General features: G+C 41.2%; 1 protein-coding gene across 1 annotated transcript in view; it reads left to right on the top strand.

Moving 5' to 3' along the window:
• The window catches only part of LOC107149713 (cadherin-related family member 3), a 72,397-nt gene extending 64,409 nt beyond the window's left edge, over nt 1-7,988 (top strand). The window contains exons 13-17 of the mRNA XM_048801019.1: nt 1,032-1,231; nt 1,979-1,998; nt 2,102-2,166; nt 3,820-3,868; nt 7,471-7,988. Coding sequence (XP_048656976.1) covers nt 1,032-1,231; nt 1,979-1,998; nt 2,102-2,166; nt 3,820-3,868; nt 7,471-7,631 — 495 coding nt within the window. The 3' untranslated portion in view covers nt 7,632-7,988. The remainder of the gene's footprint in view (nt 1-1,031; nt 1,232-1,978; nt 1,999-2,101; nt 2,167-3,819; nt 3,869-7,470) is intronic.
• The last annotated feature ends 16,850 nt before the right edge of the window (nt 7,989-24,838 follow it).

Raw genomic sequence — 24,838 nt, 5'->3', positions numbered from 1 at the left:
TGGCATATATTCATCTGCTCATCACATCTTCAATCCAACCCTGTGAAGCTTAGCAGACCCTCTAGTAGCTTATCATTTAAAAAATAGATATGCAGTGTTTCTGTAGAATTCCAGAATGGCTTCTGAGACACCCAAGTTGAAGTCTATTCTGTTGAACAGTGTAGGGTATATTTTATTGTCTTCTATCCTCTGAAATAGAAGCAAAAAAAAAGGTGGTAAATCTTTTCACCAGAATATATGATTTTCAAGATATACTGGCCTTTGAACTGCACAAAAGGGTTAACTATATGTGGAGCAGATAATGGGGGCATGTAAACCTAAAAGGACCTCAGATACCATCTAGTTCAGCCCCCTTTTATGGATGGGAAGACTGAGGGCAAAAAGAGAAATGGTTTGTTTAGGATCACAGAATGGTCACTGAATGCAGCTCAAGTCTTTAAATTTTTTGTTCTTTTTAGTTATATAAGACAATAGAGTACATTTTGACATATCACACATACATGGAGTCTAACTTCCCGTTCTTGTGGTTGGATATGATGTGGAGTTTCCCTGGTCGTGTGTTCCTATATGAACATGGGAAAGTTCTGTCCCATTCATTCCACTATCTTTCCCATTCCCATTCCTCTCCTCTCCCTTCATTCCCCTTTGTCTAACCCAATGAACTTCTACCCCACTCCCATTGTGTATTAGCATCCACATATCAGAGAGAACATTCCTCCTCTAGTTTTTTGGGACTGACTTATTTCACTTACCATGATAGTCTCCAGTTCCACCCACTTACCAGCAAATGCCATAATTTCATTCTTCTTTATGGCTGAGCAATTCAAGTCTTTATATTCTTAATTGGGTGGCTTCTTTATGTTGTGGTATTTCTCAGTATCACCTGTGGAGTATAAAAATAAGTATGCCTGAGTCAATACCCCATTGTCTGTGTGGAATTATGGCTCTGTGCGGATGCTACTGTGTGTGTGAACAGATGCTCTCTGAAAACACCAACTAATGCTCTGTTTGCTTTGAAATAATTTTCCCAGCAAAGAAAAGGTCTGACCATTGTGTACACAGCTATCAACACATACAAATCCCGGGACTGGTACATTCCTTTCATCTTCACTCTGATGGCTATTTTCTTTGCTGGATTGGTTTCCTGGGTGTGTTTTCTGCTTTGGAGATATGGAAACATTATGGAGTGCTGTCATTTAATGACCAAAGAAGTCTCCAAGTCCAGATCCAAGTATGTGATTTTTTTTCTAACTTTTTGAGTGAAGAGTTAAAATCAATTGAGGTTCGGTGATCTCCAATCTGAGGGCTCTGTCTAATTTTGCTTTTGTGGGGCACAGAGGAAAGCATTTGGGATACAAAACCCTTTTCACCAATGATCCCAAACCCACTCCATCCCAGAAACAGTTGGGGACCTTTCTTTTTAGTAACAACAAATTATTGAATTATATCATAGAACATTTGCAACAGATTTTCGGTGGGAAGATGTTTTAAACAAATACATTTAGAAATAAACAACTCTCCCTTATTATTTTTTTGCAAGTACTTTGATGGACAGCTGTTTGACCATTGCTGGGAGTGAGCCTAGGATGGGTAATCCATGCAGGTACCCTCTCTGAGCATCTGTGTGTCTTTCCATCTGTCTGATGCTGGACAGAAAAATCCAAAAAATGTATAGAATGAAGCTGCTTTTATCATTATCCAAAAAGAGCTCCTCAGGGTACAAAATATCATAGCTTCAAAATTAGAGTTGGAACTGAATTTTCATTAACTAAATAGAATTTATTGATGGTGTATTAAGTGTGTAGTGGTAGTTGATGCAGACCATTTTATTATTCCTCATAGAATATTTCATTTTTTTCCTGGGAATATAGGATGATGTAATAATAGTCATGTGCTGACTATTGAATGAAATCGATTTTTTTTCACCATGTGTTAGCATAATGAAGCTGATATTTTGTCAAATTTTCTTTCTCTACAGACGAATGAAGTATATTGCAGGTAAGATATAGATTGCCAATTGTTACACAATTATCCTTAAATTGTGTGATTTTTAACGTGCCTCTCACCAGATACCTGTTTTTGTTTATTTGTTTTGGAACAGGGGATAATAATCAGAAAGAAAAGGTCTTTACAGGAAGCAGAAGTAAAAAATTAGAAGTGTTAACAGTAAGTGCATTTTTGTGATCCCTCTATGGTTAAAAAAAAAATCACGCTACATTTTCCTCATAGTTGTTGTGCAAATGGAGGTTCCATATAGACATATGGTAAATTGACACAAGCATCAGAGAAAGGAAATAACATAATTTCAATTTATCTGTTTCTGCAGCCAGAACAACTCTAGATAATGGAAATCCTGCACCTTTCATCATTAGTTAAAAATAAAAGCAATATTTGAAAATAAATTATATATTTGATAGAGCTGAATAAGTTCTTCAACCTTCGAGTTTTTAAGCAGATGGGAAATCTGTGCCCTAGAGCACGCAAATTATTTTCAAACTGGCTGACTCATATTCATTGAATAATTCACATAACCAAGTGTAGACTGGTTCTAGGAAAATTAAATGTAGGCTAGAAAAGAAGGGCATTTTTAGTTTTCATCTCTAATTTTTCTCTCCACTGGCCTCCAAGGACCTTTTTACCTGAGTCTTTACTGACCATGACATTGTCTCATGAGCTTGTTCTCACTCAGAGCTTCTTTCCCCTGCCTCTTCCCTTAGGAAATGGATGCCACCTAACCACCTGTATTAGTTTGCTAAGAGCTGCTGTAACAAAATACCAGACTGGGTGGCTTAAACAACAGAACTTTATTTCTCATGGTTCCCAATGCTAGAAGTCATGATCAGGGTGTTGGGCAGGTTTGGTACTTCTGAGTCCTTTCTCCTCGGCTTGCTGAGAGCTGCCTTCTGGCTGTGTCCTCACATGTTTGTGAGGGTGGTCTTTGCTTTTAATGTCCTGATTTCCTCTTTTTATAAAAACATTTTCTGTATTGGATTAAGTTCTGCCTCTAGGACCTCATTTTACTTTTTAAAAACCCTATCTCCAAATGGAGTGATGTCCTTAGGTACTGGGGGTTAGAATGCCAATGTATGAATTTGGGGGAGTGGCATAGTGTAACCTGTAATACCTCTCATCAAGATGAAATTTCACATTAAAAAAAAAAAGAGGAACTGAAAAGAACTCATGGAAATGGAAGGGAAATCAGTAGAAGAGAGGAAAGGGACCAGGGGGAGGGACAAGGGAAGAGAAAATACTAGAAAATGATATTGGACAAATTATATTGTTATATTGTGTGCTTGCATAAATATGTAACAACAAATCCCACCTTTATGTACAACTATAATGCACCAACAAAAAATGTGGGCAGTAAGCCCAGCGTGGTGGTGCACACCTATCATCCCATCAGCTCGGGAGGCTTAGGCAGAAAGATTGTGAGTTCCAAGCCAGCCTCAGCCAACAGCAAAGGCACTGAGCAACTCAGTGAGACCCTGTCTCTAAATAAAATACAAAAAAGGGCTGGGGATGGGGCTCAGTAGTGAAGCACCCCTGAGTTCAATCCCTGGTACCCCTGGCTGCAAAATGTGGGGAATTAAAAAAAAAAAAAGACCAGAGTTAACAGGGGTCATGGCAAGTAGACTGATATGGGGGATGGGATTGGGAGGAGATAAGCACACCCAGAAGTTTTGGTCCCTAGGCTGAGCACTCTATAGATTAGAAAGATGAGGTAATTTATAAGAAGTAATCTGCTCAAAGAATTCAACACATATCAAAACTAATTTTATCAAGCCAACTTTATTGCTAACAATCTGTGTTTTTTCAAAGGAAACCATTGTGTATGAGACCATGTTTGATGGAGAAGCCATTGATCCAGGTATGGTGCTTAATTATCTTTTGAGTGAAGCCCAATTTTGCCTGTTTGGATATTAAACTATATGGAATAAATTGCTTGTTATTATGCTTTGCAAAATGAGATCTGTCCTAATGCCATCCCCTTTAGGGCCAGGCAGGGATCAGATAAAGCAGTCAGTTAAATCATGGGAGGCAACTGATGTTTGGGGGATGTCACCATTACTCAGTTGCACTCCTCAAGGATTCGGGAGGAATACGAAGGAAGTTGCTGGAGGGTCTGTAAAAGCCTTGGAGGTGGAGAAGTTAGAAGATGAGGGTTTCAGTGTGGACAGTCAACAATGCTCCGAATGAACTTGGGGCAAAGCATTTAACCTTCCTGCATCTCCCTTTTCCCAGCTGAAAAACCTATGTTGTCTGCTTCATGGTGGTGATTGTGCAGTTTAAGCATAACTGTACTAACTTGTAAAAATCACTGTGCAAAATGTCACTTAACATGGGGCATTAGTCACGAAAGTCTCCTTGGTACTACAACAGCTTGTGATACTTAATGAATTCCTGACAGCTTTGGATATCTTGGCATGAAATTATTGATGCTTTATTACTAACTTCTAGGTTCTCCCTAAAGAAAGTCACTCCTTTTAAACATATTTTATTAAATTAAAAACACACTAGTCGTATTCGAATCTGGTTTATATTAAATATGCTCCTATGACTTTTAATTTCCAAGAATCAATTAAAAGTATCCATGAACATTTACTGAGTGATTACTATGCCAGAATGGCAGGTCCTACTTAATCCTCCCAACAATGAGATTGCCTTCTATTTCTACTTTCCTGTGATGGAGATACCATTATTGTACCCATGTTAAGGACTTTTTTTTTTTTTGTACCAGGGATTGAACCCAGAGGTGCTTAACCACTGAGCCACATCCCCAGCCCTTTTTTGTATTTTATTTAGAGACAAGGTCTCTCTGAGTTGCTTAAGGCCTTGCAAAATTGCCAAGGCTGGCCTTGAACTCGTGATCCTCCAGCCTCAGTCTCCTGAGCCACTGGAATTATATTACCATTATTTTTAAAAATGAGTGAACTGGTAGAGGCAAGGTCAATAGCCCAGAATCATCATTTAATAAGAGGAAAGAGTTACCATGAGAAGCCAGGCAGTCTGACACAGGAACCCTCATCCTTAGTACTATTCATGACCCTGCTTACCTGTGAACAGCCTGGTAAAAAGCAGTGCACCACCAAAAACTCTGTTCTAGTTCTTCCATTAAAAAAAAATGGCGTCCACGAATCTGTATAGGCAACAGCTACTGCAGTCCCTGACTGGCACTTGGCCAGTGCCCAGCAGTTTTCATCTTCTCATTCTGGAGGACTGGTTACCATGTGTTTGGACTCCTGCATTTGGCTTATTTTGAACCTGGATGTTTGATCCTCAGCAATTTATTTTCAAGTTCTGAGATGAAGTATGGAATGATGGTCAAGTTTTTTTGTTTTTTGTTTTTGTATGTGTGTGTGTGTGTGTGTGTGTGTGTGTGGCATAATGGATTCTTTTCTTTTTGGAGGAAGGGGCTTTTCAGTGAAGTGCATTGTCCACTCCAGCATGGTGGCCCTGCCAGAAGAATCACCTTTTCAATGAATGGACTTTTAAAAAAATATATTTTTAATTATAGATGGATAGGATGTCTTTTTTAAAATTTTAATCAAAAGTTCTGTGGGACTTAGAAAGTGAAGCATGAGGTACTATTTTGTTCTTGGAACCCCCTAAAAGTAAAATAGGACATGGCCCCCTAATCTATGTGGTCAGCATTTAGAGCTCTTGTTTTAGTCAGCTTTTTTTTTGCTGTTGTGACTGACAAGAACAATTTCAGGAGAGAAAAGTTTATGTGGGGTTCGTGGTTTCAGAGGTTCCAGTCCATAGACAGCAGGCTCCATTCCTCGGGCTCGAGGGGAGGCAGGACATCATGGAGGAAGAGTGTGGTGGAGGGAAGCAGCTCACATGGTGATCAGGAAGCAGAGAGAGACTCCACTCTCCAGAGACAAATAGAGACCCCAAAGCCACGCCCCCAATGCCCCCTCCTCCAGCCACACCCACCTGCCTCCAGCCACCACCCAGTTAATCCCATCAGGGATCCATTCACTGGTTGGGTTAAGGCTCTCACAACCCAGTCATGTCTCCTCTGGACCTTCCTGCACCATCTCACCCGTTAGCTTCTGGGGGACACCTCACATCCAACCCTAACAGCTCTGCAGCCAGACTGCCTGGGTTCAATCCAGGTCTGCCAGTGGTGGCAATGGCAAGGGGCTCGGCATCTCCGTGCCTCAGTTTCCTCATTTCTAAAGTGTTTCTAATAATATATAAAATACCCCATAGGGATGTTGGGTGGATTTGGCATGTAGTAAGCAACATAGTCGTCCATTATTATTACTGTTACTGTGTTGATTTGTTAATTACATCTTAGTCACACACACACAAAACAATTGACTTCATCAGGCTCTGCCTTGCATCTTTTTCTCTTGTATATTACTCTCATTTCACTATTATTTCTATGAACATGGTTGGTAAAACCTTAGAACAATTAGAGGATAATTTTTTTTGGGGTGGGGGGACATGCTTTTTTTTAACTTTTGTTTTTAAAATAATTACAGACCCACAAACAATTTCCAAAAATACTACAGAGTTACTGTATATGTACTCCTCTGTCACCAAGCTTCTCTTAAAGGTCATTTTTTTAATAGTGCCCAAACCAGAAAATTGGCATTGGTGCCATACAATGTAATAGACCACAGACTACTCAGATTTCATGAGTTTTTTTTTTTAAGTGTACTTTTTATTTTTGGTGCTAGGGATTGAACTGAGGGGTGCTTTGCCACTCAGTTATATCTTTAGTCCTTTTTATTTATTTTTAATTTTTAAAATTTTTTAATTTTTAATTTTTGGTACCGGGGATTGAATCCAGGGGCACTCAACCACTGAGACAAATCCCCAGCCCTTTTTTTTTTGTATTATATTTAGAGACAGGATCTCATTGAGTTGCTTAGGGTCTTGCTGAGTTGCTGAGGCTGGCCTCAAACTTGCAATCCTCCTGCCTCAGCCTCCTGAGCTGCTGGGATTACAGGCATGTACCATCTTGCCTGACTTTTACATGTACTTAAAATATATATATGTGGGCTGGGGTTGTGGCTCAGTGGTAGAGTGCTTGCCTCTCATGTGTGGGACACTGGTTTCTATCCTCAGCACCACATAAATAAATAAAATAAAGACATTGTGTCCATCTACAACTATACATTTAAAAATATATATGTACACACACACACACACACACACATATATATATATATATATATATAAAATATAGTTCTATGAAATTGAATCATATGTAAAGATTTATATAACTGCCATCACAGCCAAGATGCAGAATGGTTCCGTCCCACAAGAGAATTTTCCAGATGTCACTGTCTGTAAAGTCACACCATACCTCATTTTGTTTCCAAAGACTTGAGAAGAGAAACTTGTCACTGTGTCAGCTGTGTAGCAAATGCTCAATAAACGTTTGGTGCAATGCATAAATGTTTTGCAGGTTGGTTGTGGTTCACTGTCCCTGTGTTTTGGTCTTTCTTCTCACAGTGTCTGGGAATGTGTACAAATACAACAGCAGAACAGGTGCAAGAAAGTGGAAGAAGCCTCCCAGGCACCGGGAGGAGGAGGCCTTGACGGATGTGTATTCCCTCCCAGACGCCCACCCTTCTGAGCAATCTACCTCCGCTCAAATTCCTCTGCAAGGATAGCATTTTCCAGTGCGTTTTTGTGCATGCGACTGTCGTGGACAAGTTTTTTACTTGGCTTTCTGAAATTCAGTTGTAGATGGGAGGCCAGCCATTTGTTTGTGTTGATAGCTTCCTGTAATCTTCCAGGTCAGTGTCTTGGAGAGGACATCAGATGGTTGAACTTTGACCTCTTGATGTGTTTTGTTGAAAACCAGAGACTGAATTGGCCTCTGTCCTTTGTTTCTCTTTGCCCAGTTTAACATGCTTCTTTAGATCAGAGATTTTGTTTTGCCCACAACTGTAAACCCAACACATACTTGGCCGAGTCAGGGTGGACTCTATGCTTATTTGCTGAATAAATTAATTTGAATATGTGAATACAGACCTCTGGCTTTTAATTCAGAATGCTTATGCCACCATGACCCACAGAACAGAAATAGGAATTAGCTTTAGAAATTCTTGGTTTCTGGTAGTTATAAAAAATGCAGAGTTTTTTGTTTTTTGTTTTTTTTTTTTTTAGTATTTTTCAAAAGCACAATTGATCTTGCTTTTAATTTTCTTTTTATAACTCTGTGGAGAATGATCACCTGAAAACTTTACTTATTCATGACTTGCCAAGGAAAAGTCAGAATCAAGTTTTTTGAGAGCTATGCACTTAGGCAAATAACTTTCAAAATACATATGGCCTCTCCATCTCCCTCCTGATCTATCAGAAGAAATTCGACAGAAGAACGAGGGCTGTTGAAAGGCTGGAGTAGGGATGTTCATGGGAGAGGCCAAATCCATATTCCAAATGAAAATCCATAATGTGAATCTGTAGTCACAATCTTGTAGTCCCAAGTTTAGCCTGGGATAGTATTTATTAAAATTAATCTCATTCACTATATGCAGATAAATACACTATAAGCAATTAACTAATATTCAAATCAGAATATATCTATCAGCTTGGAAGACTTATTGTTTGGATATGAAGTGTTCCCCCAAATCTCCTGTTAATGCAGGAATATTCAGAGATAAAATGATTAGATTGTGTGAACTGTAACCTAGTCATCCATCCTAATTTGAATGACTGACTGTGTGGTAACTGTAGGCAGGTGGGGACAATGGCTGGAGGAGGTGGGTCACTAGGGGTATGTCCTGGAAGGGTTATTCTTCCTGCTGCCCCTCCCTTCCTGACCCCACCATGAGCTGAGTGCTTTCCTTGGCTGGGCCCTTCCTCCATGATGCTCTCTGCCTCACCAGGGGCCCAGAGCAATGGAGTCAGGTGTCTATGGACCAAGACCTCAGAAACCATTAGCCCCAAATAAACTTTGCCTCCTCTAAGTTGCACTTGTCAGGTATTTTGGTTATAGTGATGAAAAAAACAAGTGAAACAATGACCCCCAATATCTTCCTATCTATCTCCCTTGGCATAGGTGCACACAAATGATTCCTTTTCAGCCCAGGGACACCTGATCTCCCATCAAGGGGAAGAAGCTGGAAAGAAGCAGGCTCATTTTTTATTTACATCTTCCTTGAGTGGGTGGATCCTCAGAGGCATTATGTGGAGGACATCAGTGGATCTGAAGTCTGGGCTTTGGACAAGTCATGTATTCTCTCTGCGTTTCTTCTTCTAGTCCCATTTTTCTTAGTTTCATTGTGAGAAACAGCATAAAACAATGGAGATTCAACACTTGGAGGTACTTCCTAACCTGCAAGCCTCACTTAAAGCTTAAAATGGGTTTAGCTTCATTAGATCAAAATTGGTGGCTGAGGGAGCCATGGCTTGGGACACAGGAACACAGAAGGGGGTCACTTCATGGTTGTAGGCCAATCTAAGTTTCCATTGGCTGGTAATGAGCTGCACAGTGTCTGTGCAAAGGACTTACTGCCTTCCTCCAGATGGTGCGGCAATTCCCCACCCAGGGAGAGGCCCAAGGCTGTCTGGGAAAGCATTCTCCTCTCTCCAGCAAGGCTCTCTCTGGATCAATTATGATTTGATGGATATAGATGTGTGAGGCTCCATCTGCCACCACCTGAGCTTTTAAGGAAACAATTTTTTTAAAAAGGAAGTGCTCACCAACTTTTCAAAGTCTGGATTGGATCAATTTGTGTTGAAATTGCCTGTGTGGAAACCAAAAAAAAAAAAAAAAATATTCTTCAGTTGCTGTTTTCAGCACAAACATGAGTGTGTGTGAACCTGCTTGGTTGTTGGGGATCTCAGTCTCAGACCTGCCAAAAGAGGACGTCTGAGCTGGAGACAGCACTGGGGGCGTTGTTTGGGAGGGAAGGGAAGAGGGCTTGCCCTTGACAGCAAGGTTCTGGAACAGAACCTCTCTTTCTGTGTCATGATCAGTTTGCCTGCGACTCCTGAGGCTCCTCTCTATTGTATCAATAGACTCTAATTTAATAATAACGATTGCATTCGTTTCCTGAGGCTGCCATCAAATTACTACAAACTTGGTGTCTTGAAATAACAGACATTGGTTCTTACCATCCTGGAACCTGGAATATTGAGATGTTGGCTGGCTGTAGGGCCTCTGGAGGCTCCAGGGGAGGATGTGTTCCTGTGCCTATTGGAACTGTATTGTATGGATGCTGCTTTCCTGGACTTGTGGCTAAAGTCCTCTGTTCTCTCCCTCCACCAGCTCAGCACTTGTCCCTTCCTGTGTCTATCAAATTTCCTCTGCTTCAGTCATTTGTTGTTGTTGGTTTAATTTCTTTTCTTCTTCTTCTTCTTCTTCTTTTTTTTTTCTGGTACCAGGGATTGAACCCAGGGGTGCTCAACCACTGAGCCACATCCCCAGTCATTTTTTGCATTTGATTTAGAGACAGGGTCTCATTGTGTTGCTCAGAGTCTCACAAAACTGCTGAGGCTGGCTTTGAACTTGTGATCCTCCTGCCTCAGCCTCCCGAGCTGCTGGGATAACAGGTGTGAGACACTGCCTGAAGGTTTAATTTTTATTTGATCTGTTTTGCTTAGACTTGCCTTTGGATTAAGGGTCTACCTAGATAACCAGCGTGATCTCCTAATCTCACTGCCCTTAATTAATCATACCTATGAGGATTCTTTTTCCACAAAAGATCTTGTTCAGCAGTTCTGAGAATTAGGAAATGGATATGTCTTTTTCAGGGTCACCATTCATCCCACCACAGTGATATTCCAAAGTGTGTGATAGATCGGTGCAAGCTTTCTGATAGACAATGTGGCTATTTTAGTTTCATGGAGTGTCTGTCTACTCTGTGCCAGGAATTTGAGGAGGCTTTTAATCAATGTAAATACAAATGTCTTTGACTTGGCAATTTCGTTCCTTGGAGTTTCTACAAGATCTGCAGGATTTACTTAGATGGTTGCTCTTCTTAGAGAGATGGTGACCCTTCATTGGCTAATGTCCTATTCTCTGCAGTGGAGGGGAGCTTGAGAGAACCTCATCTTCCAGAGTGAGAGCCACCCTTTCATACCCATACCCTAGGGATCTCATGTGCTGATTCTTGGGTTCTCTTCTGGTTCAGAGGGGAGTAAATTCTGGCAGCTTTTCAAGCACATCATCTGAGCTCCTCCTGTATACCATCTGGAGCTGCCTCAGCCAAGCCCAGCCTAGAGCAGAGCTTCAGCTGACCTGCAGATAGAGTTGAGCCAAGATGAGTAGCACTGGCCATCCCAGGCCAGCCTTGATCAGACCACCTTCAACCTGCCCTTGAACTTTGAATTAGAACAACAAATGGTTGGTTGAAGTCATTGGTTCCTTCTCTTTCTTTTCTTCCTCTTCCTTTCATTTTTTCTTTCTTTCTTTCTGTACTGGGGATTGAACCCAGGGTGCTTTACCACTGAGCTACATCCCACAGGGTCTTGCCAAGTTTCTGAGGGCCTTGCTAAGTTGTTGAGGCTGGCCTTGAACTTGCAATCCTATTGCCTCAGCCTCCCAGATCACTGAGATTAGTCATGAGCCACCACACCAGCTTAGCCACTGGTTTCCTATACAATAATGATGTATTTGGACCAGAAAGAAAGCCAGGTGAAATCTTCCTATATTTCTCTCTGTGTTTAAAAACACATGCAAAGAAATCGAATTAAAAACTTGAGCCCAGAGAAAATACTTAAAAGGTGGGAAGGAGATCTGACATAAATTACATTAAGATGAAGTTGTAGAATCTGCGTTAAGAGGGACTACCAGACTATATAGTGTTTGAAGATCAGAGCTGTGACCTACCAAACGTTGTATCCCACAGTGCCTGGCCCAAGAGAAGAGCCGGACAAATACTTACCTCTGAAATACTACTGGTCGAATCCTTTTCTGGCAGACTGATTGAGATGCATTTTCCCTATGATAGGTCCTGTGTTGATCCTGGGTCTCCTTGCATGTCTTCAGAGGGGGGGGGGGTTTATTAGCTAGCAGGCAACTCTTTTGCTTTTTGGAATAACATCATGATTAAATTTATTTTATTGAAGCAAGAGAAAATTGAATCGACATTGTGAAGGATGTGCTGAAGAATTAAAAACCATGATGTTTCTCCTTCTTAAGAAGACTCCCTGGACCAAGCAGTTTTACTAGCTGATAAAAAAGCTACTGCAGACCAAGACACATGCATAATGGCTTCTGTATTGTTATCTAATATTTCATCTAACTCCAGCATTGAGCTCCTTCATCTATAATAAATGACTTACTTTCAGCTGGAAAAAGCAAAATGATCCCTTTCGGATTGAAATTACCTGGAAATGTAATTAACAGCATCTCATTTTGGGAGCTCATCATCTGAAGTCTCTGTGGATGTCTTTAAATAGGAAAAATTGGCAGTTTTATTGTGTTCTTGATATATTGCAAATAGAGTTCCTGGTATACGCAGCTATGGGACTGGTCCAGAAACCCCATTGGACATAAGACAAATTTAGTTTGCGTTTATTGTAGCCAACAATAAAATTGGGTTTAAACAGTTCTTTATTTAACACTTGGAATTATTTTATTTATTTTTTTGATACCAGGGATTGAACCCAGGGGTGCTTAACCACTGAGCCACATCCCCAGCCCTTTTTATGTTTTATTTTGAGACAGGGTCTCACTAACTTGATTAGGGCCTTGCTAAGTAGCTGAGGCTGTCTTTGAACCTGTGATCCTCCTGCCTTGGCCTCCTGAGTCGCTGGGATTACAGGCCTGCGTCACTGCACCTGAGTATAGGGAAGAGTTGAGGATAAAGACCACCTACTGAGCTCTTTAGCTCTCTTATCTTTTTAATTTTTAAAAGTCAGTACGGAGGTCTCTAATCAATTTATCTAGAGTGATTAGTAAACTGCTTTACCCATGGTGCTTGAAAAGGGTCATTAATTATATTTGTCGTAGTCCTAACCACAGTTACTAATACTGCTGCTGTTATGACCTGTGTGAGCTTTCTAGCCCCTCCTTCAATACCCTGGATGCACAAATGCCTCTCCTCCATCATGTTCATGCTCTCTTCCCCTCACAGATTTGGATTGTTTTAATCTCACCCATAGAAATACTGTGAATATGCCATTGAGCCTTCTTCTTCCCAGGCTTGCAAAATCAAAGCCAAGGAAGGGTTAATGGAGAAATTCAGGTGGATTCCCAAAAGTTTGTCATTATAGTACTGGGCTCTTCTAGCTAGAACCATTAGAGATGAATCATGAACTTGTGGCACAAGATGTGATTAACTGGGTACAAGCCAAAGCAGCAGCTAAGAAACATCCATCTGCTAGATTCAGGGATGAACTCGTCCCCTACACATGGTTCATTCTTCTCTGTCTTGTTCCAACATCAAGCTCCGTGCTTGCCACCTACTGGGTCCTTAAAAGTGAATGTGGACTAATCAAAAGAAAGGTGAGTAGTTTATCATCAAAAATATTTTAATTTAAAAAATATGTTTAGTTATAATGGACACAATACCTTTATTTTATTTATTTTATTTTTATGTGGTACTGAGTCTAGAATCTGGTGCCTCCCACATGCAACACAAGTGCTTTACGACTGAGCCCCATCCTCAGCCCTGTTTTGTATTTTATTTAGAGACAGGGTCTCACTGAGGTGCTTAGGCCTCGATAAGTTGCTGAGGCCTGGCTTTGAACTCATGATCCTCCTACCTCAGCCTCCTAAACTGCTGGGATTACAGGCATGCACCACCATACCCAGCTTGCTTTCATTTTTTTCTAGTTGTAAACGACACAATAACTTTATTTTACTTATCTATTTTTATGTAGTGCTGAGGATCAAACCCAATGCCTCACACATGCTAGGCAAGCACTCTGCCACTGAGCTACAACCCCAGCCCCTTGCTTTCATTTTTTTAAAAAAATATATTTAGTTGCATATGGACACCATACCTTTATTTTATTTTTTTATTTTTATGTGGTGCTGAGGATTGAACCCAGTGCCTCACACTTGCTAGGCAAGCTCTCTACCGCTGAGCCACAACTCCAGCCCCTTGCTTTCAATTTTAATGCAGCCCAATAGATAGTTAACTAGTTGATAGGAAGGTTCCATTCCTTATTGACTCACATGCTTTTTAGTTTTCTTCCAGATCTGTGGTGTTGCATGGATAGTTCTCACATACTGGCCCCTTTTTCTAATGTGGGGTTGCTGAATACCTGGCAGAAGCGCTGATACTCTGCACGTGGTCCCCAGCAGACATTGCAGGTGGACTGTAGCATGACTTTTTGGTAAGTATGGATGTAAATGTGAGATTAACTATGGAGATGAGCAGCACAGATTTCCTGTTAGCAGATGGTCCAGATGCTGGTAACTTGGAGGTGAGCCCCAGGTCAACTGGACCCCTGAGTAAAAGCTGTGCCTTTCCTAGGGTAGCCTTCATTTAGCCAGGTGGGCGACTAGGAAAGAGGTCATAAATTCTAAACCACTATTGGATAGCTCTGGGGGAAATACTGGCTCCAGAGCTCTCCTGCTCCCCTCCCTGCTGGCTGAGGTTTTGTCTGCCTTGCATTGTATTTCCATTTCTCCTCTGTTCAGTCTTGCTTCTTCTCCTTTTTTTTCTGGGCACTTGGCCACGGAGCCCCATCCCCAGCCCTACTTTGTATTTTATTTAGAGGCACGGTGTCACTGAGTTGCTTAGTGCCTTGCTGAGTTGCTGAGGCTGACTTTGAATTTATAATCCTCCTGCCTCAGCCCCCTGAGCTGCTGGGATTACAGGTGTGCACCAACATGCCTGGCTCCCTTTTTAAAAAGATGTTGATCCCTAATAATTGTGTTGTACTTCAAACTTCACGTCCAGGTGCTGTTTCCAGAGAACCTAATCTGGAAGTCACTAACACCAGATTGGAACTGGCATGCAGAATTAAGCTCACCTGCCATCCTATCCTAAAGCAAGCATACACTGATTGGTGGTATGATCAAGATGCCCAGATTATTCAAAGATTTCCTTTAGTCTTACTGACCATGGACAATCCAGCCATGTATCAGTGATATGGCTCATTTCAGCAAAAAAAGCATGCTTTTTCTTTTTTGGTACCAGGGATTGAAGCCAGGGGTGCTTAACCACTGAGCCACATCCACAGCCCTTTTTTTAGTATTTTTAAATTTAGAGACAGCATTTCACTGAGTGGCTTAGGGCCTCACTAAGTTGCTGGGGGCTGGCTTTCAACTCTTGATCCTTCTGCATCAGCCTCCCAAGCCACTGGGATTACAGGTGTGCATCACCACGCGCAGCCAGCATGTTCCTTAAAGCATTCAAACAGTTTCCTTCATAGCTCCAGATGGGGTTTCTCAACATTTTAGGGGGGACAATTCTTTGTGGCCATGGCTGTCCTGTGCATCATGGGATGCTTTTCGAGCATCCCTGGGCACTATCTACCCCTTGCTCGCAGGTACTTCCTTTCACCGATTGTGCTCCCAAATGTCTCCAGACCTTGTTAAATGTCTCCCAGAGGAGTGGGGCGAACTCCACCTGGTTGAGAACAACTGGTTGAAAGTTGTTCCCAGGGAGGCGTCTTCCAGGTAGGGAAATGAAACTTAGCATGTTTTGAAACATTCCTTTCTTATGGGCCAAGATCCCTGATCTGAACTTTTTTACCCAGAAGGGAACAATAGGTCCTTGAATTAATCATCACCTGGACAGAAGAAAGGTTGATTTCCCTTTTAACATCTTCTTTGACAGCCAAACCAATTCCCCTGTCTCTTAGTTAACAGGGTTGAATTGGTAATAAGACGGCTGGAAGCTGCCCCACACCTCAGGACCGGCTTTGGTCTCCCATACCTGCATCCTTCAGGGGCCTCTGGTGAGCAGGCAGGCGGGCTGCAGGTGGGTGGGAATTGCTGTGGACTGGGGGAGGCCGAGTCCCTCTTGGGGTCGCCCCAGGAGCTGGTTTTCTATCCTTATGACTGATCTGAGCTGGAAAGAGTACCAGTTGTTTACTTAAAAGCGACAGAAGTAATCAATATCATGGGAACTTCTGAAAATAATTACCACTTAAAACCTGTTGGAACATTTGGGATCACGTGGGATGCACATGTCTACACGGATCGATTTACTTCAAATGTTCATTTGCTACCTCTTCTAGATGTAATGCATAGCCACCAGAGAGCTCTCAAAATTGTAGATCAGCCAAGATTGGAGAAATTAAAAATGATTCATAATTCTACTAAAGAGAAGTATAATTACTATTTTAAAAATTAATTTTCTGAATCTTTTTTTTTCCTGTAACATATACATGAAATAGGCATTTTGTCCCCAAAATAGGATCATATCAGATATGATTTTGCAACCTTCTTTGTTCTACTTGTTCATTTAGGCTGAGCTTGTCTTTTTTGTATGGCTATTTCTTTCTTTTAATTTCAGTGATTGCTATTTCTTCACTTACAATGAAACCTGCTGAGGGGGAGACATTTTATTTATGAGCAATGGTCTGATCTTTGGAGGCAATAAAGAAAGGCTAGGAACAGGAGAGGGGCTGACCATGTTCCCAGACTTGCCTACTCCACGCCCTCACCATAAGCCTGGAGATAGAGGGTTTAGTCTGATTCGCTTTGCAGCTTCTTTCTAGAGAAATCAAAAGCTGAATCCTGAAGGAAATCTCCACTGATCATATAATAACTGTACAAGAGCTCTGAAATAATATTTGCAGCGATTGGCATGCAGCCTGTTAATGCCGCTTACACTGTGCCTATCAATCTAGAGGATTTACAAGGTAATAGGAAGAAAACTTTTCCCACAAAACCAAACTTTTTCTATCTGTCAAGCTAAAGCCCTTAATAAAAATGCTTCAAGCTGAACTTTGAGAGCACGTTTGCCTTGAGAGTAGCAGATTGACCTGAGAGATGCTTACAAAGAGATTCTGAAAGGCTCTCGGGCAATATGGCTCCTTCTGGGATTTGGTAGTTATGGGGGAAGGCAGTTACCATTCATTATTTCTGTGACTTTGGGCCAATCCCTTCCTCTCTTTGTACTTTCATTTCTTCCTTAGTACACATATTCTTTTAAGGAAACACAAACCAAGCCTGGCATGGTGGTGTACACCTGTAATCCCAGTGGCTAAGGAGGCTGAGTCAGGAGGATTGCAAATTCAAAGCCAGCCTCAGCAACAGTGAGGCACTGAGCAACTCAGTGAGACCCTGTCTCTAAATAAAATATAAAATAGGGCTGGGGTGGAGTGCCCCTGAGTTCAATCCCTGGTACCACCCCCACCCCCTTCCCCCCAAAGAAAGAAAAGAAGAAACACAAACCAACACTTATTTGGCTTCTTTTCTGAGCCAGATACAGTATGGTGCAATAGGCAGAGCAGGGAGACCAATGAACCCTATGTCCCCAGGCAGTTTACTGCCTATGCTGGGCTGCCAGGAGCCATGAGGCTGGGGAGCACCTGAAATGGGGCGGATCCACATTGCATTGTGCCCTGAATCTGTACTACACACTGGGTTTTGAAGACTTAGTAAGAAAAAGTATAAAATGTACCTTTACTTTTTTTATATTGGTGACATGTTGAAATGGTGATATTTTTGATATTGTGTTAAGAAGTAAAATATACTATGAAGATGAACTTCTGCTTTGTTTGACAAAATGGGGCTGCAAGAACCTGTACAATTACCATGTCCAATTCCAGCTCTGATTCATATAGTTCTTTTTCTTTTTGTACTGGGAATTCAACCCAGGGACACTTAACCACTGAGCCACATCCCCAGACCCTTTTTATATTTTATTTAGAGACAGGGTCTCACTGAGTTGCTTAGGGCCTTGAGAAGTTGCTGAGGCTGGCTTTGAACTTGCGATCCTCCTGCCTCAGCCTCCCAAGCTGCTAGGATCACAGGCATGTACCACCATGCCCAGCTGATGATTCACATAGTTCTAAAGGGCAGTGCCAATTGAGGGGGAAGACAGACTAAGCATATGCTGTGGACTTAGGAATGTGTGTTCAGTATACAGGATACCATGAAGGAATCAGCAGGAGACTTATCTGAGAAAGAGGGAGTCAGGTAAAGAGTGAGGAAGTGAGGTGGGTGCTGGAGGATTGGCTTATTTCATCTACTGTGATAGTCTCCAGTTCCATCCCTTTACCAGCAAATACCATAATTTTGTTCTTCTTTATGGCTGAGTAAATGTTCCATTGTGTCCGTGTACCACATTTTCTTCATCTGTTGAAGGGCACCTAAGTTGGTTTCATAGCTCAGCTATTGTGAATTGAGCTACTGTAAACATGGATGTGTCCGTGTCACTGTAGTATGCTGATTTTAGGTCCTTTGGGTATAAACTGAGGAGTGGGATAGCTGGGTCAAATGGTGGTTCCATTCCAAGTTTTCTGAGGAATCCCCATACTGTTTTCCATATTGGCTGCACCAATTTGCAGTCCACCAGCAATGTATGAGTGTGCCCCTCTTCCCTCGTCCTCGCCAACATTTATTGTTATTTGTATCTTGACAATTGCCATTCTGACTGGACTGAGATAAAACCTCATTGTAGCTTTAATTTCCATTTATCTAATTAGAGATGTGGTACATGTTTTCATATATTTGTTGGCCATTCATATTTCTTTTTCTGTGTAGTACCTGTTCATTCCTTTGCCCATTTATTGATTTGATTATTTGTTTTGTTGTTGTTGTTAATTTTTTTGAGGAAGTAAATGAAATCAGAGAGCTATTATGGAATCCCAGGAGCCAGAATTTGGTGACCAACATAACAGGAGGGATAAAAAAAGATGATTATTCAGGTGATTCTGTTCTAAAATACTGGATGTGTGGGTCATATATTTTTAGGATAGCTCCTTCCAAAGTCAAGGGGGTTTCCTTCCTTCCTTCCTTCCTTCCTTCCTTCCTTCCTTCCTTCCTTCCTTCCTTCCTTCCTTCCTTTCTTGCTAAGTTGCTGATGCTGGCTTTGAATTCACCATTCCCCTGCCTCATCCTCCAGAGCTGCTGGGATTACAGGCATGTGCCCATCAAGGGGGTATCATTTCTGACCTTAAGAGCTGACCACTTAATGGCAGAGAAAGATGCATGCAAATCTCCCTGCATAATACAAGGGAGTGAAATTTTAACAATTGCCCAGGAGAAATCTTTTTCTGAGAAGCAGGATTTGAGCTGGTTTGGGAGAATGAACAGGATTTCATGAGCGGAGAGGACAGGACAGGATGTTCTAAATAATAAAAAATAACTACCATGAGACATTTGCTGTTATATTCCAGACCTTCTGTAGGTGTTCTGCAAACATAATTCATCTCGAAGCAAAAGTTAGGCGGGCATGATTACCTACCTTTGACAGCACACATTAAAGTTTGGGGGTTAAGGAACTTGCCATAAATTTTCACAGAATCCTGTTATTCAAGGATGGAGAAGGAATTCAAGTCTAGCTTGTTCTGATTCCAGAGGCCCTGTGATTCATAAACAATAACAATGGGCAATAACACTTGAAAACCATGTATGGGTATTTTTTTCACATATTCATTGAGTTTTAAGAGGCATCAGAGCACTGATATTGATTGATTGTTTATCCTGTGTCAGTCAGTGCAACTGTGGACTTCCCCGAAGGAGCAGCATCTGCCCTGGATGTGAGCACAGCTGTTGTAGGCAGACCTACAGGGTTCAAGTGCAGGCTCTGTTACTAGAGCTCTTTGCATCTCAGTGACCTCATCTGTAAAATCAGGATGGGATGACAAAAATAATTTCTTTTTGCTCATGAAAAAGAGTTGATTTTTGTAATGATGGCTATTTAAAAAAAAAAACCCACAATTTTATTTAATTCCCACCATGACTCTAGTTTGTCCACTCTTCAAATGAGTTAAATATGTTCCATAAGGTTACATGGAATCCTGGCAGGCCGAGGATTCAAATTGGGTTCTTTTTTTTTGGTACTGGGAATTGAACCCAGGGGTGCCTAACCACTGAGCCACATCCCCAGCCCTTTTTATATTTTATTTAGAGACAGGGTCTCGCTAAATTGCTGAGGCCTCCCTAAGTTGCTGAGGCTGGCTTTGAACTCTCTATCCTCCTGCCTCAGCCTCCAGAGCCACTGGGATCACAGGTGTGTGCCATGGTGCCCAGCTAAACCAGATTCTTTCTAACTCATTTGTCCAGAAACTTCTTCCATTTGGGTTGGAGCAATACCAATATAATCCAGGTCTTTTTCCTGTATGCTAATTTCTGTGCCTTACCTCAGAATGTTCACAAATGAATCAAAGTGGCGCTTCCCATTTTTCTTCTTCTTGTCTTACCTTCCAGGCAAAAATGATAAGTGGTGCTTTTGCAAATCCTGACCTCCCACTGAATGCCTTCCAAACCTTAATTAATTCCTTTTTTTCCCCTTTTCCATGTTTTTTCTTTTTTTCTGACACTGACACACGGAGTATAACTATTATCTGGGAAAAACTCTCGTGGAGCAAAGTAGGGAAAATTTGAGGTTGGAAAGAAGACTTGGAATTCTAGTATTTGCTTAAGCCCAGTCATTGCTTAGCTGAGTTTCAGTAGATACCAATTAAAAAAAAAAAAGACAATTAAGACCAAGACCAGTTAAAGAAAGGAAGACCTCATTCTGGAGCCAATTATGACCCTAATCTTCTGCCCCCCAAATGAGACAGGTTGTCATGGAGAGGGGCAAGACTAGTGAATTATAAAGATGTTTGTTCATGTGCAGTTTGAGGTCTTCTCTATAGATCTACAAACTTTTCTTGCAAACGAACATAGTAAATATTCTCAGCCTTCATGGTCATTTTTTGGTACTGGGGATTGAACCCAGGGGTGCTTTACCACTGAACATCTTCAGCCCATTTAAAAAAAAATTATTTGGAGACAGATTCTTTCTAAGTTGCTTAGGGCCTTGCTAAATTGCTGAGGCTGGCTCTTGCCTCAGCCTCCTGAGCTGCTGGGATGACAGGTGTACTTGACCATGTCCAGCAATCATCTTTGTAGCACTTACACAAACCTGCCATTGTAGTTTGAAAGAGGTCGTATAAGATACATAGTATGCAAATAGTGCAGCTGTGTTCCACACCATTGAACATATATCTCTGAACACTGGAAGCGGATTTCATATCATTTTCATTTCATTAAATATCATTGTTCTCTTGATTTTTTTCCAACTATTTAAAAATGTAAAAAGTTATGGGTCAGAGTTGGCATACTGGGCAATAATTTGCTGCCAAATCCATGTTTACTTTGTAACAGGACCTGTGTGAACAAATGGACCTGACCTTTACTCTCATAGATTTTTTAAAAAAATATTTTTAATTGTAGGTGGACACAGTACCTTTTTTGTTGTTGTTGTTTAAATGTGGTGTTGAGGATTGAACCCACTGCCTCACACATGCTAGGTGAGTACTCTGCCACTGAGCCACAATCACAGCCCCTATCCTCATAGATTTTTAATGAAAAAAATTTTTTTTTTTTTTTTGGTACTGAGGATTGCATTCAGGAGCGCTTAACCACTAAGCCACATCCCCAGCCCGTTTTTTTACATTTTTTATTTTGAGACAAGTTCTCACTAAATGACTTAGAGCCTTGCTAAGTTGCTGAGGTTGGCTTTGAACTCCTGCCTCAGACTCTGGAGTTGTTGGGATTACAGGCATGTGCCACTGCGACTAGCTAATGAAACTATTTTTAAACAGGCCACTATGCTCAAAAATGTTTGGGGAATAAACACGGGGTTTTAGCAAAGTATCTTTACTGCAGAACTTCTCCAAGCCTTTAATATGCTCATATACTTTCTGAATGTCCCAAAAGGAACTAAGGCAAGACAAATTTGCAAGGCCAAACTTATTTGACTATAAAACTTTCTGCATTCAGAATATTTTTCACAATTAACATCATACAGAATGTGCTGTGAGAAAATATTTTTTTTTTCAACAGGAAAATGAACTCATTTGACATGTCACCCAGTGGCTGAGCTGAAAGATTAGGTCTGAATCAGACAGAGGTTTCCTTCCTTCTAGGACGTAGTCTGTTTTGAAAGGACATCCACCTGTTTTGATAAGAAGATGGAAATAATAAAGACAGAGTTCCATTTTGTAATTCTGTGAAGCACAAGATGTCACTCCTCCTTTGGTTGTGTGAGCCCCTGGTGGGACTGCATGGTTGTGTCTGTGACTTTTGGTCCTTCTTGTCCCCAGGACTCTTCTCAAACTCACCCACTATCAGCTTCTGGATTTGTTTTCAATTTCCCCTTCTCTGTTGTACAATTGCTGCTTTAATAATTCAACTGGCAGGCTCATCCTCCACTAAGCTCTTTGGGAGTCAGGGTCCACAGTGCCCATAGCCGTTGAAATGAGACAGGGACAATATAGCACACCAAGCCGTGAGCTGTTGAAAAGCAAACGCGAACACTAGGATTTAGCGGGCTCTGTTTCTATTAGAACCAGAGAGCCTTTCCAAAGACTCTTAATAAAGATGACCCTTGAGGCCTGAGCTGCTAAACAACTTTAGAGTCATCTCCTGGGTGGGAATTCGTTTAAAATTAGCGCATAAGGCAAAAGCTGGGTGGTCAAACTTATCCTGGAGAATCCTCCAAATCGCTGGTACCATGGCCCACACCTGCAACCCCAGCTACTTGGGAGGTTGAGGCAGGAGGACTGAGAGTTCAAAGCCAGCCTCAGCAAAAGCAAGGCCCTAAGCAACTCAGTGAGACCCTGTCTCTAAATAAAATACAAAATAAGGGCTGGGGTGTGGCTCAGGAGTTGAGTGCCTCTTAGTTCAATCCCTGGTACCAAAAAAAAAAGAAAAAAGAAAGAAAAGAAAATCTGCTGATCCTTTATTTAAATTCATTGAAGTCCTTGATATGGCGTTCACAATGAGCTCTCACAGATTCTTTCGGAGTGCTCTACCCAGCCACTCAGCAAAGATCCAGAGAAGGATGTGGATAAAATGGAATGACAAGAAATACTGGCAAGGTCCATAAAATGAATGAATTGAACAAGGTGAAATGAAGTGCAATCCATATCTCTCTTTTTTTTTTTTTTTTTTTTNCAAAATGGGGCTGCAAGAACCTGTACAATTACCATGTCCAATTCCAGCTCTGATTCATATAGTTCTTTTTCTTTTTGTACTGGGAATTCAACCCAGGGACACTTAACCACTGAGCCACATCCCCAGCCCTATTTTGTATTTTATTCAGAGACAGGGTCTCATTGAGTTGCTTAGGGTCTCGCTAAGTTGCTGAGGCTGGCTTTGAACTCACAATCTTCTGCCTTAGCCTCCTAGGCAACTGGGATTACAGGCAAGTACCACTATGCCCTGCAAAATCCATACCTTAATGTTCTTCTCATGGACACTGAGCTTCCACTATTTTCCCCGCACATATGCACAGAGTGGAGAGGAGGAGAAAGATGTTCTGTTCTCAGAAGGTGCAACTTCTAGGGGCTTTCCCAGCATTCAAAGTGTGCTGGAACCCACAAGCCATAACATGTACATATCTTGTCTCTTGAACATCAAAGAGGGCAACAAAATGTGGCAGGAAACATCTTGGAGCTGCAGCCAAAATGGTTCACAATTGACCTGTCTCAGCATTCAAGGATGGAGTGATCTCAGGCATTGTTATGTAAATGAGGTTGCAATGGAACAGAAATTTCAGCAGGTAGAATGTTGACATGCTTAAGTTAGACTGGGTGGGTCTTCAAAATGCATTTTTTTTTTAATTTTTTATTGTTGGCTGTTCAAAACATTACATAGTTCTTGATATATCATATTTCACACTTTGATTCAAGTGGGTTATGAGCTCCCATTTTTACCCCACAAAATGCATTTTTGAAAAATATTTATTCTTAAGTTTTAGGTAGACGCAATATCTTTAGTTTACATTTATGTGGTGCTGAGGATCAAACCCAGTGCGTCGTGCATGCTAGATGAGCACTCTACCACTGAGCCACAACCCCAGCCCCATCAAAATGCATTTCTTGTAAAGGGAATATCTAAAAGCTGGGGCCAGAGAAGTTGTCCAGGTAGGAACCTGCTCTGAGTCATCTTTGCTTCCTCAGGATTGAAGTGCATAGAAGGTGCTTTAACCACATCCATTAGAATGAATGGTATTTCTGGGATACAGTGAGGATTTTTGCTTGGCTGGAGTACAAAGACTAGAAAAAGGATTAAAAGGAAAGAAGGTTGTGCTGACTCAGAATAGACGAGAGGAAGAGAAAAGTGGAGGAGCACTGGAGTGGAGGGGGGGCATGGGGGAAAGAGAGGGGGATGGAAATGAGAAAGACAATGGGATGAATCAGACATAACCTTCCTATGTTCATGTATAAATTACGTGACCAATGTGAAACTCCACATCATGTACAACCACAAGAATGGCATCCTAGTTAGAATAAGTTATACTCCATATATGCGTAATATGCCAAAATACACTCTATTGTCATGTATATCGAAAAATTATAAAAAAATTAGAAGGAAATAAGGTTGAAAAAAAATGGGTGGGTGCCGGGGTCCTGCCCTAGTGGGGTCCAGGGAGTCCTGAAGGATGAGTGGCGTTGGCGAAAAGATGAGACAGGAGTCGTTCTGTTCGAGCAATCTCCAGAGAGAGAGAGCTAATGCAGCTTTCTCTGGGTCATCTTTTATTACAATTTTTCTCATCATTATAGATTCAGAATACGTCATTGATTATATAATTTAAAACGTTGCCAAGACATGACATTTCCTTAACCATGATTGGGGGTACAAAAAATGTAACATTAATTTACATTTTTCCAGGATATGTCCTTCAGTTATATAATTATTAAAAGTACAGAATCATTAATAAAATACGTCACTAATTTACATTTTTCAGATTTTCCCAAGATTTACTATTTTTCCCAAGATATGCTATTTTTTTATTAACTA

This window comes from Marmota marmota, unplaced genomic scaffold (genome assembly GCF_001458135.2).
Source record: "Marmota marmota marmota unplaced genomic scaffold, marMar, whole genome shotgun sequence".
In the NCBI taxonomy this organism is placed as follows: Eukaryota; Metazoa; Chordata; class Mammalia; order Rodentia; family Sciuridae; genus Marmota; species Marmota marmota.
Note: the sequence above shows the minus strand (reverse complement) of the source record. Positions and strands in the feature narration are given on the sequence as shown.